At 36.5% G+C, this 12,615-nt stretch overlaps 2 protein-coding genes and 1 long non-coding RNA gene across 3 annotated transcripts in view; 1 reads left to right on the forward strand and 2 right to left on the reverse strand.

The window, feature by feature from the left end:
• LOC114149750 (protein NLRC5-like) overlaps positions 1-12,615 on the reverse strand; it is a 1,536,511-nt gene that overhangs the window by 191,907 nt on the left and 1,331,989 nt on the right. The window lies entirely within an intron of this gene.
• spp1 (secreted phosphoprotein 1) lies at positions 1,119-7,498 on the forward strand. Its single transcript, XM_028025906.1, has 8 exons — positions 1,119-1,242; positions 3,950-4,013; positions 4,092-4,133; positions 4,214-4,288; positions 4,757-4,819; positions 4,903-5,031; positions 5,140-5,460; positions 6,326-7,498. Exons 2-8 carry the CDS (start codon positions 3,960-3,962, stop codon positions 6,728-6,730), a joined length of 1,089 nt encoding a protein of 362 aa, XP_027881707.1. The 5' UTR covers positions 1,119-1,242; positions 3,950-3,959; the 3' UTR covers positions 6,731-7,498.
• Positions 8,187-9,001, reverse strand: LOC114149829 (uncharacterized). Its single transcript, XR_003596595.1, has 2 exons — positions 8,868-9,001; positions 8,187-8,662 (listed from the first exon to the last, which is right to left on the reverse strand). It is a non-coding gene; the product is annotated as an uncharacterized LOC114149829 (long non-coding RNA).

The following is a 12,615-nucleotide window of genomic DNA, read 5'->3' on the forward strand; positions in this document are numbered from 1 at the left end:
TAATTTTCTCTTTAAAAATATTTTTAAAATATAAAAAATGTTTCTCTCCAAAAAAATGTTTCCAAAACCAACGCAGTGGAGAGAATCAGCTGCTTTGAAATCATTTAGCACACTTAGCTTCTGTTAAATTCATTTCTTTGTATAAGTGCTATAAGTGCTAATTTACCTGGCTGTTTTGTAAACTTTCAGTTGATTAAACTTTACCAGAAAACAAATAAATAATTCGAGTTGAAGACCTGATTGGTTGACGCAGCGGCAGGAAACCGAAGCGTCGCTATTGGCTGACTGCGTGTCATGTGACGAGACGTGATTGGTCAACTCAGTAGTTGGTGGGAAGCTAAACACAGCAATATGTAACTCTGTGTTTTGGCTTTGGTGCTTTAGCATTAGCTTATGCTAAATACCATGTTGGTTTTACAAATTAGCATTAGTGGAACTAACATTTAGAATTAGTGCTTTAGCTTTAGCATAGCTAACTTTCTGTTACTGGTTGTTGTAAATATCCATGTTAGTGTGGACAAACCTAAGCTGGTCCACCTCTTTCTAGACTTTATCACCATGGTAACCCATAATGACAGCCTCCCCTGCAGATAATAAATAGACACTAAATTTAGACCACAGTTTCTGTCTCATAATGTATAAAAACGTTATGAGATTATTTATTAATTATTAAGTTATGCAACAGAGAGATGGCTTAACACTGGAAAAGATCATAACAGCACTAAAAAATTGAAAATGAAAAGTAATGTTTATAATTGAGACAAATTAGTCTGGTTTTGTAGACAAATTCCTAATTTAGTAGAAAGACCTCAGACAGATGTTGTTCTTCTGTCTGTCTGTCAGGAAGCAGAATCACCGTCATGCCACCTCCATCTATACGCTACTGGTTTTCCCCTCCGCTTGTCTGAACATGAGCCTAAATTAACTCCACACACCATCAGCATGAGAGCGCAGAACAGGAGCAAATTCACATGTTGGAGTTTTTTCATGAGCATGTATGTATGTGTGTGTCTGCCAGCACACCACCAACCACAGGAAGAGTGGGAGAAGAGAAGAGAGGTGGACCGAGGAGCGGTTAACCTCATGACATCACTACCTCTGCTCTGATTGGCTGCTCCTGCGAGGTTGGAGGGTTTAAAAGCCAACCAGGAGCCTCGGTTCATCAGTAGCACGGGAAAAGACCAGGAGATAAAGTAAAGGCTGACCTCACCTGCTGGTTTTCTTCTGCTGACTGCAACCAAGGTCAGAATGAACGCATGATTATTTTTCATCATTATTGTTCTTAAAAGATGTTTTTACTTATTGTGTGAAAAATAGCTAAACTTACACTAAGACAGCTGAACTGGTCGATATGTGAGGTTTGTTTTACCTAAATGTTTACTGCAGATATTAAAATGTAGTTTTCTTTCAGGGTTGAATTGAGAACAACTCTGTAGAAATTCAATCTATTCTCAGCTTTACTTTTACTTCTTTTTGATATTAGAATAGGAAACAGTTTCAGATTTCAAGTTTAAAAGTTTGACAGAACTTCAAACCAAAACGCTGTCATAACAGAAATGTTTTTGTTTTTGGCTTGAAATTTTCTCTTTAAGATTTGGTCCTGTAACCAACTTAAAAAATATCTTTAACATTTTAACGGACTGCAAACCAGTAAATGTAAAACAAGTAAAATCAATCAGCTTTCTCTGAGTGTGAAGGCAACTTTATCTAGAATAAATCAATACTCAAAAAAATTTATAATTACTTCCAGGTATATTGCAACTCAGATTTACAGTATCAAGCAATAAAAAACAATAGCATCTAATATAAATTTGGTTTTGCACATTATCATCATTGATTTATTTCCAAATAACATTTCAGATGTTTAGAACCAACATTAAAAGAGCTATTTAATGTTTTTAGTTTTGATTGATTGATTTTTTTTGTTTTTACAGTTTTAGGATCTGACATCACATTCATGTTAAGATGAACAGAAGTTCTCATCTTTGATATCATTAAAAGATTGTTTGCAGCAAGAGTTTGGGAAAATATTTTCTAAATTATTATTATATTATATTTTCTAAATTGTCCACAGATTTATGTTGAACTTATTCTTTAAAGTAAAAATACTTCTGAAGTTTTATCTTTCCGATCTTTCTTTGGAGGTTTTATCTTAACTATATAATAAGACAAAAGATGAAAAAAGGACTAAAACATTTAAATATTTATTTTTTACTGCTCTGGTTCTCTAAAGTAAACATGTGTTTACCAGGCATGTTCAGCTGCTAGCTTAAAAGGTAGCATAGTTCTCTTTTCTAATTTTAGGTTTTATTTTAGCTCAATAATCTTCATAGTTAAACATTTGATAGAAATCACAACTAAAATATGTTTCCCTCAACTTCTCCTTTTAATGTAAAGCTATTTCTAGTCATTAGCACCTGTTAGCTTCCAAGATAAGAATGTTTTCTAACAGAGGTTTAATTACAGGACTTTTTAATGTCATAATGAAATGAACAGCTTAGAAATCACCACTAAACGTTAAATATGTTTTCTGCAACTTATTCTTTAAAGTAAAACTAATTAGCATCAAAAACATCTTTGTCAATTGCTAACTTCCAAGACAGAAATGTTTTCATACCTCATAGGTTTAATTACAGCTCAATTATCTTCATAGCTAAACATATGATAGCTTAGAAATCATTAACAAAATATCAAGTATGTTTCACTCAACTTCCCCTTTAAAGTAAACTCATAGCCGTTAGCGTTAGCATTAGGAAGTATTTTACCTGCTAGCTTCCAGGATTTACATTTTTTCTTATTTTCTAGGTTGTATTATAGCACAACTAGCCTCATAACTATCTAACTTAGAAAATGTGTTGATTTTTTCCATTTAATTCACAGCTATGCTAAACTATGCTAATCAGCTAGCTTTAACATCAGCTAGCTGATTAGCAGTAGACCTTCCAAATTTGGCCATTTTTGTTTTTAATCATCATTGTTTCACATTTTTTCTCATCTAACACAAAATATAAGCTTGATTTTGTCAATAAAATGTTAAAGATGGACCAGAAATGTCTTTGAACTCTGTCCTCAGAACAACAACTAGCTAGCTTCCTGCCACACAGAAAATCCATTCTGAAAACAAGACTTCATTTTCAATCAATTCAACTCCAAATGTCCTCATCCTCAAGGTCATGCACCAGGGACAAAGATAGGCATTTAAAAATACCTACGCATGTAGTCCTATGGGCGGCTATGGAGCTCCGGCTGCGCTGCGGCTTTCCAGTTATAACCCAGTAAATACACACTACATGAGGAGTCCATCATTAAAACATAGAAGCAGGCATTCAGACTGATCCTCCCACAAGGAAACTAGTTGCAGTGATTGAATGTCAAAGTCTTTAGCCGGTGTCCAACAGATTCACCACATGTAACTACGACCTTTGGCTAAAAATGCATTTATTCTCTATTCTTCATCCTTAAACCTGCTGCATGTTTATTGTTAAGAGATTGAGTTAAAAAAAAACAGTGTTTAAATCAGTGTTTTTACCCCTGTAGTCTGCTTTACAACTGGAATATTTCCAGATATTCTTGTATCTGATTTTCTCCATCTTTAGGACCTGAGTCAGCCCAAAAAAATTTCGTGTCTCATAGTTTATGAAACCACGCTCCAGAGCGATGTGACTTTCTGGCCCTGATGACAGAGAAAATGCTGAACTGTTTTAATTGAGGGACTCATAACTTCTCCTTTTGGTCTCTAATTAAGACTTTAATGACTTCCTGTGACATACCAGGACTAGTTAACGGTCATGTGACCCGGCAGCCTCCATTTTAGCTCCAGTGAGCTGATGTTAAGTTTGACATGTCATTGTGTTTCCTGTGAAGTTATGGCCGTCAGACGTGTATTTTGGTGACATGGTTATGTTTTATAGTTTTATTTTGTCTGACTTCAACCTGTTCTGGTTCCCAGTTCTGGCACTATGAAGGTGGCCATTGTTTTTGTCCTGCTCTTCGCCACAGTTCTCTGCCGACCGGTGAGTTTTATTCAGTTTACAGGAATTAAATTCATGAATTACTTTTGTGATTATATTCAGTTGATTTTTCTTTTCTAGGCGAGAAAACTCTCTGAAAGCTCTGACAGCTCTGAGGAGGTGGTGAGTATCCAGAGAGAGTTATGCAGAAATTAGTTTGTGATTTATGCATAAAATAATTATTATGTCTGTGATGTGAACAGGTAAGAAGACCAGCGCGACCACCCATCAGAAAACAGCAACTTGCTCTTCCTAAGTCACAATCGGCTCCAGTTAAGGTAAAATCTGTTTTAAATCCAGGGATTGCATTAAGATAAAATCTGTAATATAAAATATTTCTGTCAGTTAAGGAACATATATTTGCCTTTTTTTAAGTCCAAGCAGCTGAAATTTCTTTAAAAGTTGTCTTAAACAAAAGTTTTCTTACTACTTTGAGAGAACTGGTTTATTTATGCACCAAAACCTTTGAATATTAAAAGATGTCCTTAACTAAATGTATAATCGGTGATGTGTTGACACTTAATAGTCAACTGGGTTGCTAGTTATTCCATTTTGTGTAGATTTGCTTCACTTCCTTCCTTTCTATTGTTGTTCTGCACATTGAAATCCTGCTTGGGTTTGGTAATCTGCCTGATTTCAGCATCATGTCCAGCTTAACAGTGTTTGGCTCCAGCTATATTCTTTTTTCAAAACTATTAGAGATAAACGAACTAAATTAATAAAAATTTTCTGCTCTGTCTGCGCAGAATGTTGTAGCTCCAGCTAAGTCTGCATCAGATGAGAGTGAAGATGCTTCAGATGAAACTGAGGTGAGAATCTGAGGATCAGAAGCGAAGTGAGTCTCAAACTTTCCATCAGATCTTTCAGTTTTGCATGTTTTCGGTTCATACAGGAGGCGGCGGCTGGGCTTCCAGTACAGGTGAAAGCTGGTGGTGCACTTCCACATGCAGATACCAGTTCAGTCACCAGTGAGGACAGCGACGACAGCGATGATGACCATGATGACGACAAAGACGAGACTGTGAGTAAAATACTATATTTGTTTCTTCTCCTTAATCCTTGCCGGTGACTTTTGAAATCATCCTCTGACTCTGATGTTATTTTAATATTTCCATATTTACAACCACAGGACACAGATGATGAGGACTCTGACTCAGAGTCTGGAGAGTCGTCCACCCCCGTGCCCGTCACCGTCACCCCAACACCCAGCGTCGTCGAGCCGGAGACCACTGAAGAACCCATCAACCCGACCGTCGTCACCGACCCCGACGCTGGTCGCGGGGACAGTTTGACAGGACAAATTGATGACTACAAGACCACCATCTTTGTGGAGAAGAAATCCTACCAGAAGGGTCCCAACCCATACAAATCCTATGAGATTGTTGGCAAGAAGGTGGCCTACGACATGACTAACGGCAACGAGGTGGAGAAGCACCCAAAGGTTTATAAGGTACAGGTTAGTCTTCCTTTGAGGAAGTGGTAGAAATGTTGAGGTCAAGAAGAACATCCTTGAAAGGAAGCATGCCTTATTTCTCGTCTGCCCAAAAGTCGTAGGGATTCATGATGTTTTTGGTCAACAGTGGCTCTTTTTTTGCACCTTCTCTATTTCTGACCAGTGACTAGCATTACTTCCATTTTAACAATAAGTAAACAAAAATAGAATAGCGTCAGATTTCTCTTTAATCTTTGGTAAATGACTATGAGCCATTTCTCCAGCTAGCGCTAGGCTAACGTTTGTTTTGGTTGTATTTGCCCTGAGGAACTGGACTTAGACGTTGTTCTGTGGTTCTGAGTTCTTTTCTGACTCTTTGGATGAGTCACAATCTACGTTTCCATTACAAATGTGTCCATTAAATAAGAAATGCAATGAAAAGCATGCCTCATCATCATCCTGTCACTTCCTGTCTTTCTTTTCTGCCTTCGGTTGTTGATCACATGATGTGAAAAAACTGTTTCTATTGCAGTTTTGTGAAATACATTAATGTTGACGCTGCCCAGAAAACTATCCCATCTTTGCTTATTCCAACTTGCTGTGTTTCCACTAAATGAATTTATTTTTGTAATTCTAATTTACACAATTATATGTTCACTGGAAACACAGCTATTGATCTCTTAGAGTAAATCTGTTTAGTTGGCCACTCATGGAAAGGTTCACCACTGATCCATATCTTCTCCAGTTGTGGATCATCGCTTTAGCTGTGCTTCTCTTGCTTCTTGATATCAATGGTTTCTCATTTGATATGTTGTTTTTTGAGACCTTTTAGCATCCCTTACATTATCAGACCGGTTCTGATTGAATGATTTCTGACTTTCAGGCTTTCCAAATCCACTCTGACATCGTGGAAGAAGACACCAGCACCCCAGAGGTGGAGACCCAGGGCCTGGACGCCTCTTCCGGACTCTCTCAGGACCAGGACGTCAAAGTCCGGCAGGCAGCCGTTCCCGCTGAGGATGACAGCGCCAGCAGCGGGGCATCCACCGCCAACGACAGCGAAAGCAGCAGCACTCCAGAGGAAGAGGAGGAAGAGGAAGGCGCCAGCTCCCCTAGTGACAGCGCCAGCGCCGAATCCGAGGACACCCAGAGCAGCGAGGAGGCCACCGCCACGCCCGGCGCCGCCGACAGCGACTCGGACGAAGACGACAGCGTGGAAAGCGACTCGGACGAGGACGGGGCGGGGCCTAACCCCACTGACATGCCAGTAGTCGTCACCGCCAAGTAAGGCGTCCAGGAAGCGGGGTGGACGGTGGCGTAATCGTCACAAAACGAGCTGCATCCTGGAGAACAGACGTCCCCTCTCCTCTCCTGAGGCCACTAAAACTGCAGGGTCAAACAGAGAAAACCACAGCTTCATTACTAGTAGCTCTAATCTTCTTCGGCATTATTTATCTGATTATTTCTGAACGTCTGGATGAAAACAAACGTTCCTGCTGTGGGTTTATTTAAACAAGGCAATACCTCCTGCTTTCTGTGGCGTGTAGGTTAATTGGTCCCTGAGGGGAGAACACAGAGGATGTTCACAATGACGACTGCTACAGGACGTCTTCTGCCCCCAGTCACCCTCTAACTGCAAGTCAAAACTGCTAAATTAAATCATCTTGTCTTGTCCAACAAACAAGGCAATCCACCTTTATTAACTGCTATTTGCAAACTGATTTCTGTGCTTTAGAATTAGAGGAAAAAGATTTCTTTTAAATAATTACTTGTAATATTTTGAGTGTAATTGGAAATTTGCAGCCAGTGTGGCTAATGCTTCATTGCTAACTGGTGCAGATATTTTCTATTGTACACAAAAGGATGCAGACGGATTAAATTGCATTGTAGTTCAGACTTCAGTCAGGAAAAAAAAAGAGTATTCATACATGCAACACAGTCTTGTTCATTTGCACAGATCCTACCTGCTTTATGTGTTTTCAGTGTTGTTTACTGTAATGTATCATATTGTACCATTTCTAAAGTGATAATAAAATTCTTTTTCATATAAACACGACTTTTGTTTTTGTCTTTATGTTGACATTTTGTTTTCATTTGCAAGAGAGGGGAAAGAAAATAAAAACATTTAACAAAGCTTTGACTGTATTATTTTTAAACTATTTGTTTTCGGTTCAAATTAAGCAAAAATAGATTGTAATTTATTTTAAAATAACGGCATGTAATTTCATCTGAAGTGTTCATTATAGATAACAAAATACATTTTTGTTGCTCTTTAAGCAGCATCAACTGCTGCACAGAGATTCAACATAGTAAACTAATTTAACCACAACTCTTATTTTGTGTAAAGAAATTAACCAAAAACAACACATAGAAACTTAAAAAATATTTTGGTTCTATCGTCTACAATTTATTAAAACTCCATTCTTTTCAAAGTAGCTCAAGTCTGTTAAAATCTAAAATTAGCCGTTCATTAGCGTGCTAACATTAGCTTACTAATGCTGCTGATTTTATTGTAATTAAGGAGGAAATAAAATATGAACATATCATGACCTTTTTAGTCGCTATAATACACACAAAGCTCCATGGAAACGAACATTTTCTTAATCAAATTATGCTAGTTGATCGGGTCATGCTAGCACATGTTAGCTACTCACTGTATCCCGATATGCTAACAGGAATGCTTCTGTGGCCTACGTGGATCTGGTGGCTTCTTGGTGCAGAAATGAACGACTAGGAGCTCAATCTGGCATCAGTTGTTTTCTTTATTTCTCCACCTGCATTTCACACATGGGCACCGAGGTAAAGTCAGTCTCTGGCATGAAAGAAACTCCTCGACAGTGATCCTCATGGCTCTGAGGATTACCCATAATACAGTAACCAAAATAAAATAATTGAAAATTACAGTGATCGTATAGTGGATTTGGTTTGCATCAACGGAACAACCAGTGAGTGTCCTTTTTAAAGAAAGTAACACAATTAATTAAAATGCTCTGAAAAATAAAATAAAATGCTGACATTTAATTTACTAGATGCCATTTTTATATTTTAGCTTATACGAACTGCATCTTGGAACAATGCAAAAACATTAACCATATCTATATAAAACTATTAATATAAAATGGCCTTATATTAGCCATCTGCTACAGAGATTTAGTAAAACATACCTGCATTTCACACATGGGCACCGAGGTAAAGTCAGTCTCTGGCATGAAAGAAACTCCTGCAAGGAGGAGCCAGAATGTTAACGTGTGGGAGATTCCCGCCACACTTTCTCACGAACTAAACATTTCTATAACGCAACAAAAACAATATAATAGCAAAGCTAACATAACATGGATTAACATATTTCAATAATATGCAAAAACGAAAACCATAAACATATTTTATAAATAATATTTCTTTATCACATCGCAGAGACACGTTACCTCGACAGTGATCCTCATGGCTCTGAGGATTACCCATAATACCCCGCTCTTTCTAGGGTGAATGCAATACCCCGTTTTACCAGCAGATGGTGCATTTTAGCAGGATTTAACCTGAACCATTTCAACTATGTTACACTTCTGATCAAAAACTATCCAAAAATTATACAAATAAAATGTAAAATGGGAATAGAAAAGCTTGTATTATCGCAGTATTTTTGCCTCTTTTTCTTGTTTTATGTTTTTGTTTTGTTGTTTATGTTTTAGCGAGCTAACGGAGATTAGCTAAAAGTAGCATGTTACAGTAAACTCAAATATGTTTGTAAACTTTAAAAAAATTACACAATTTTGTTCTTTTTTGTTATTTTACAGATGTGTTAGCTTATTTGTTTTTATTTTATGATGCTAAATGATTGGATTTCATGCGAAAATGTGTTCCTCGTAAAATTTTAATTCTTAGGCTATAAGAGTTTAGAGTAATTTAGAGTTCAAATGAAAAGTAGTCATGTTCTTTGGACTGTGGGAGGAAAACGAGGTACTAAGAGAAATCCGCGTGTCGTTCATTATTTTGTTCTTATTAAGCAGGTCAAAGCTGTCTGCATATTTTTCAACATCAAAATTATTTTTCTCTGGTCTATTCTGAACTATTTTCTTGTTATAAACTCTGCTGTGATGTAATATGTAATCAATGAGTTATAAAATATTGATAGTTCTAACTAGGAATATTTATAGAAAGATATAAAAAGACTGGGGTATGAGAAACCAAAAGAAAACCTAAAAAACCCAGACAGCTCAGACATGTTTGTGTGGCAGCAAAGAATCCAGTACTGTATCATTTTAATCCCCATTATTGTCATAAATTTGTCAAAATCGTGTAATTTTAAAACTTATAATATGCTGCTGCAGGACAGAATGAAACACCGGCCTTTGTCTTGACTTTATCTCCTCGTCTTTTTATGTTCTTTTCTTCTCTTCAACATATTGCAGACACATAAAAACGTCAAACTGATTACAGGCTTCATTTTTCTGGATGCCTTCAGACTGCGGCCTGAAGCCCCTGAGGAGGAAAGACGAGACAGACAAGAATGTCTCCAGAAGCAGGAAGATTAAGAGCAGAAGATGTACGAGTGAGCTGAAATCAAGAAAGAAAACATATTTTATTCCAGTTGTTTTGGTTTATGAAGAAAAAGGAACATGGAAGAAACATAACTGAGTCGTAAATACATGAGTCAGTGACAGGAAGTTTGACTGGTGATTCATTAAATTCTTGAGGTCGTGTAAAAACTGTGAACATATGAAACAAAAAATATTTTATTAATCTTAACTGAACCTGTGGCACAACAATAAATACTGTTATATAACAAATACAGACACAGACATGATTTTCACTGTCTGGGAAAATGTACAAATACTAAATATTCAAAAAGGTTTCAAGTTGAATTTTCTTTGATACGTGTGTAAAATGTTAAGATGTGCAGTTTGAAGACAATCAAAGAAGGAAAGAAACAGGGAAAAGGTTATTTATAATTTTTTAAAAATGTTTGTTAATTTACTGGAATTTATGATTATTACATTTTTTCCCCAAATACATACCAAGTCATTTTTGTTCATATCCCAGTTGAATCAAAAGCTTTCTTCCAGGAAACAGGCTGCAATACCTTCTTTTCCCCGCTAGGTGGTAGTAAACCACTAAAGATTCTTCAGAAGAGCCTTGAATTCACAACCAGCAGTGAAATTATTAAATGTCTGTTTAGGTCTCATATACTGATATTTTTTAACTAAACATGTGAAGAAAGATGAAAATTAGAGTGATGTCAATGAGGCCTTCCAATCTGAAAGACCTGGAGTTTATCACCAAATATATAATAATACCAGAGAAGAAGAGTTATCTTGGTTTAATTTACATGGGACTTTTAATTAAATGTTTAAAAAAGAGGTTTCTTTATAATATTTTTATTTCGGTCAGAAACTTCATAATTGCCACAATTTATTTACATTTGTTTATTTTAGACAACAAAAGTAAATATCCTAATGAAGAGTTAGCAGTTCATGAAACTATTTTGCATTTGTTGCTTTTGGCTAACTAAAGCTAGTTAGCATTATGTAGCCAATCCAGTAAAAATTATAAACAGCTGCTTCAGTTTTAATATAAAGTCACAAATTAAGCACAAATAGCTCATTTTAGAATCAATATTAAGAGTAATAAACATTACATCAATCATTGTTTCACTTATATTTAACTGAAGGCAGCTCTAAACAGGTTCTGGTTCTGAGTCTCTGGATCTTATTGGGACCAGATCTAGAGAAACATGACAGAAGGCCGACTTTGTAACCGTCTTTATGTGACTTTGAATGTTCAGGTGAGAATCCATCAATAAACCCAGATTTTAGGCCTCTAATGCAACAGAACAAAAACCTTTTAATGAGAAGACATTTTCCAGACTTCACTTCTGAACTAAATAATTGAGACAATTAAACCCCCACAGGACAAGTTGTTGTTTGTTTTTACTGTGTAACAAATGCCTGCTGGTTAGAGGTTTACATGCCAATGCAACATTATCATCACCCAAAGTGTCTCTGCAGAATATTCTGTTCAAAGATATGATTGGTGTTATTAAGTGAACCCATCAGTGGATGTTCATGCTGGGACTTGAGCATCATGATTCCTCTGTTCTCCTTCTGAGTAATGAGCTCCATAAAAACTAATTTTACGTAACTAGACATGGAGTAACAACATAGTTTCACTGCAGATGCAATGGCCAAATACTCTGGACTTTGGTCCAAAATGGAGACCATAGTTTGTGAAGTGACAACCACAAACCTCAGGTTATTTTATTGGGATGTTATGTGGTACCAACTGTGAAGTGGGAAGAAAATGATCAATAGTTTTCAAATCCCACTTTAAGCCAGTATTAAACCTACTATTTGCCAGTGGTGGGCCCACTTCTGCTAATCCGCTAATAGAGCATTAGCTTATCTGCTCTTGCACTATTTTTCAGTTAGCACTTTAGCACTTTTGCTAACTTTTGTTTTAAAAAATTTTGGATTAATTCCAAATCTCTAATTTATTTGTCTATTTTGTAATTGTTTAGTTGAACAAAGTTCGATATTTTTGTTAAATTGTTAAGAATTCCTCAAGTAATTTGATGATTATGTTCGTGCTCTTATTTTGAAAGGGGTGAAAACTGTTTAAGCAGCAGTTCCTGTTTCCTGTCCTCACATTTATCTATATTATGTCTAATAATGCTAAAGAACATTTAAACTATAAAGTAAATGAAATTGGTGTTTGATGGTTGTTGTTTTTCTAGGGAAATTATGATTTGAATTGATGTTAGTGCTTTAGCATTAGCTTCTGCAAAAGGCCATGTTGGTGTAGCGCTAGCTTCCACTAAATACTGTGTTGGAGTCAGATGTTAGCATTAGATTCCCCTAGCTACCGTGCTGAAGTACCACATTAGCATTAGCTTCCACAAAATTCTACTGGGATTTAGCAGAAGTGTAGCACTAAAGACAGTGAAGCAATTTAGCATTAAGTTTGGCTAAACACCATGTTGGTGTAGCACTTTAGCATTAGTGTAACCAATGTTTATGATCAGTGCTGTAGGGCTAGCAGAGCTAACTTTGTAGTTAGCGGTGCTCATCTCTGCTAATTGCCTTAAAAAGTCACTTATTTCTATGTAATTTCCTAAAAATGTATCTGAAGACACCATCCACACTTTGAAACAAGGTGATGATCATGAAAACATTAATG

Source organism: Xiphophorus couchianus, chromosome 8 (assembly GCF_001444195.1).
Source record: "Xiphophorus couchianus chromosome 8, X_couchianus-1.0, whole genome shotgun sequence".
Classification (NCBI taxonomy): domain Eukaryota; kingdom Metazoa; phylum Chordata; class Actinopteri; order Cyprinodontiformes; family Poeciliidae; genus Xiphophorus; species Xiphophorus couchianus.

Bases quoted from the DNA above. Each gene is read 5' to 3' on its own strand.
- spp1 (XM_028025906.1), top strand. From the start codon at position 3,960: ATGAAGGTGGCCATTGTTTTTGTCCTGCTCTTCGCCACAGTTCTCTGC. The intron at 4,820-4,902 runs GTGAGAATCTGA...CGGTTCATACAG, and splicing joins ATGCTTCAGATGAAACTGAG to GAGGCGGCGGCTGGGCTTCC. The intron at 5,032-5,139 runs GTGAGTAAAATA...TTACAACCACAG, and splicing joins ATGACGACAAAGACGAGACT to GACACAGATGATGAGGACTC.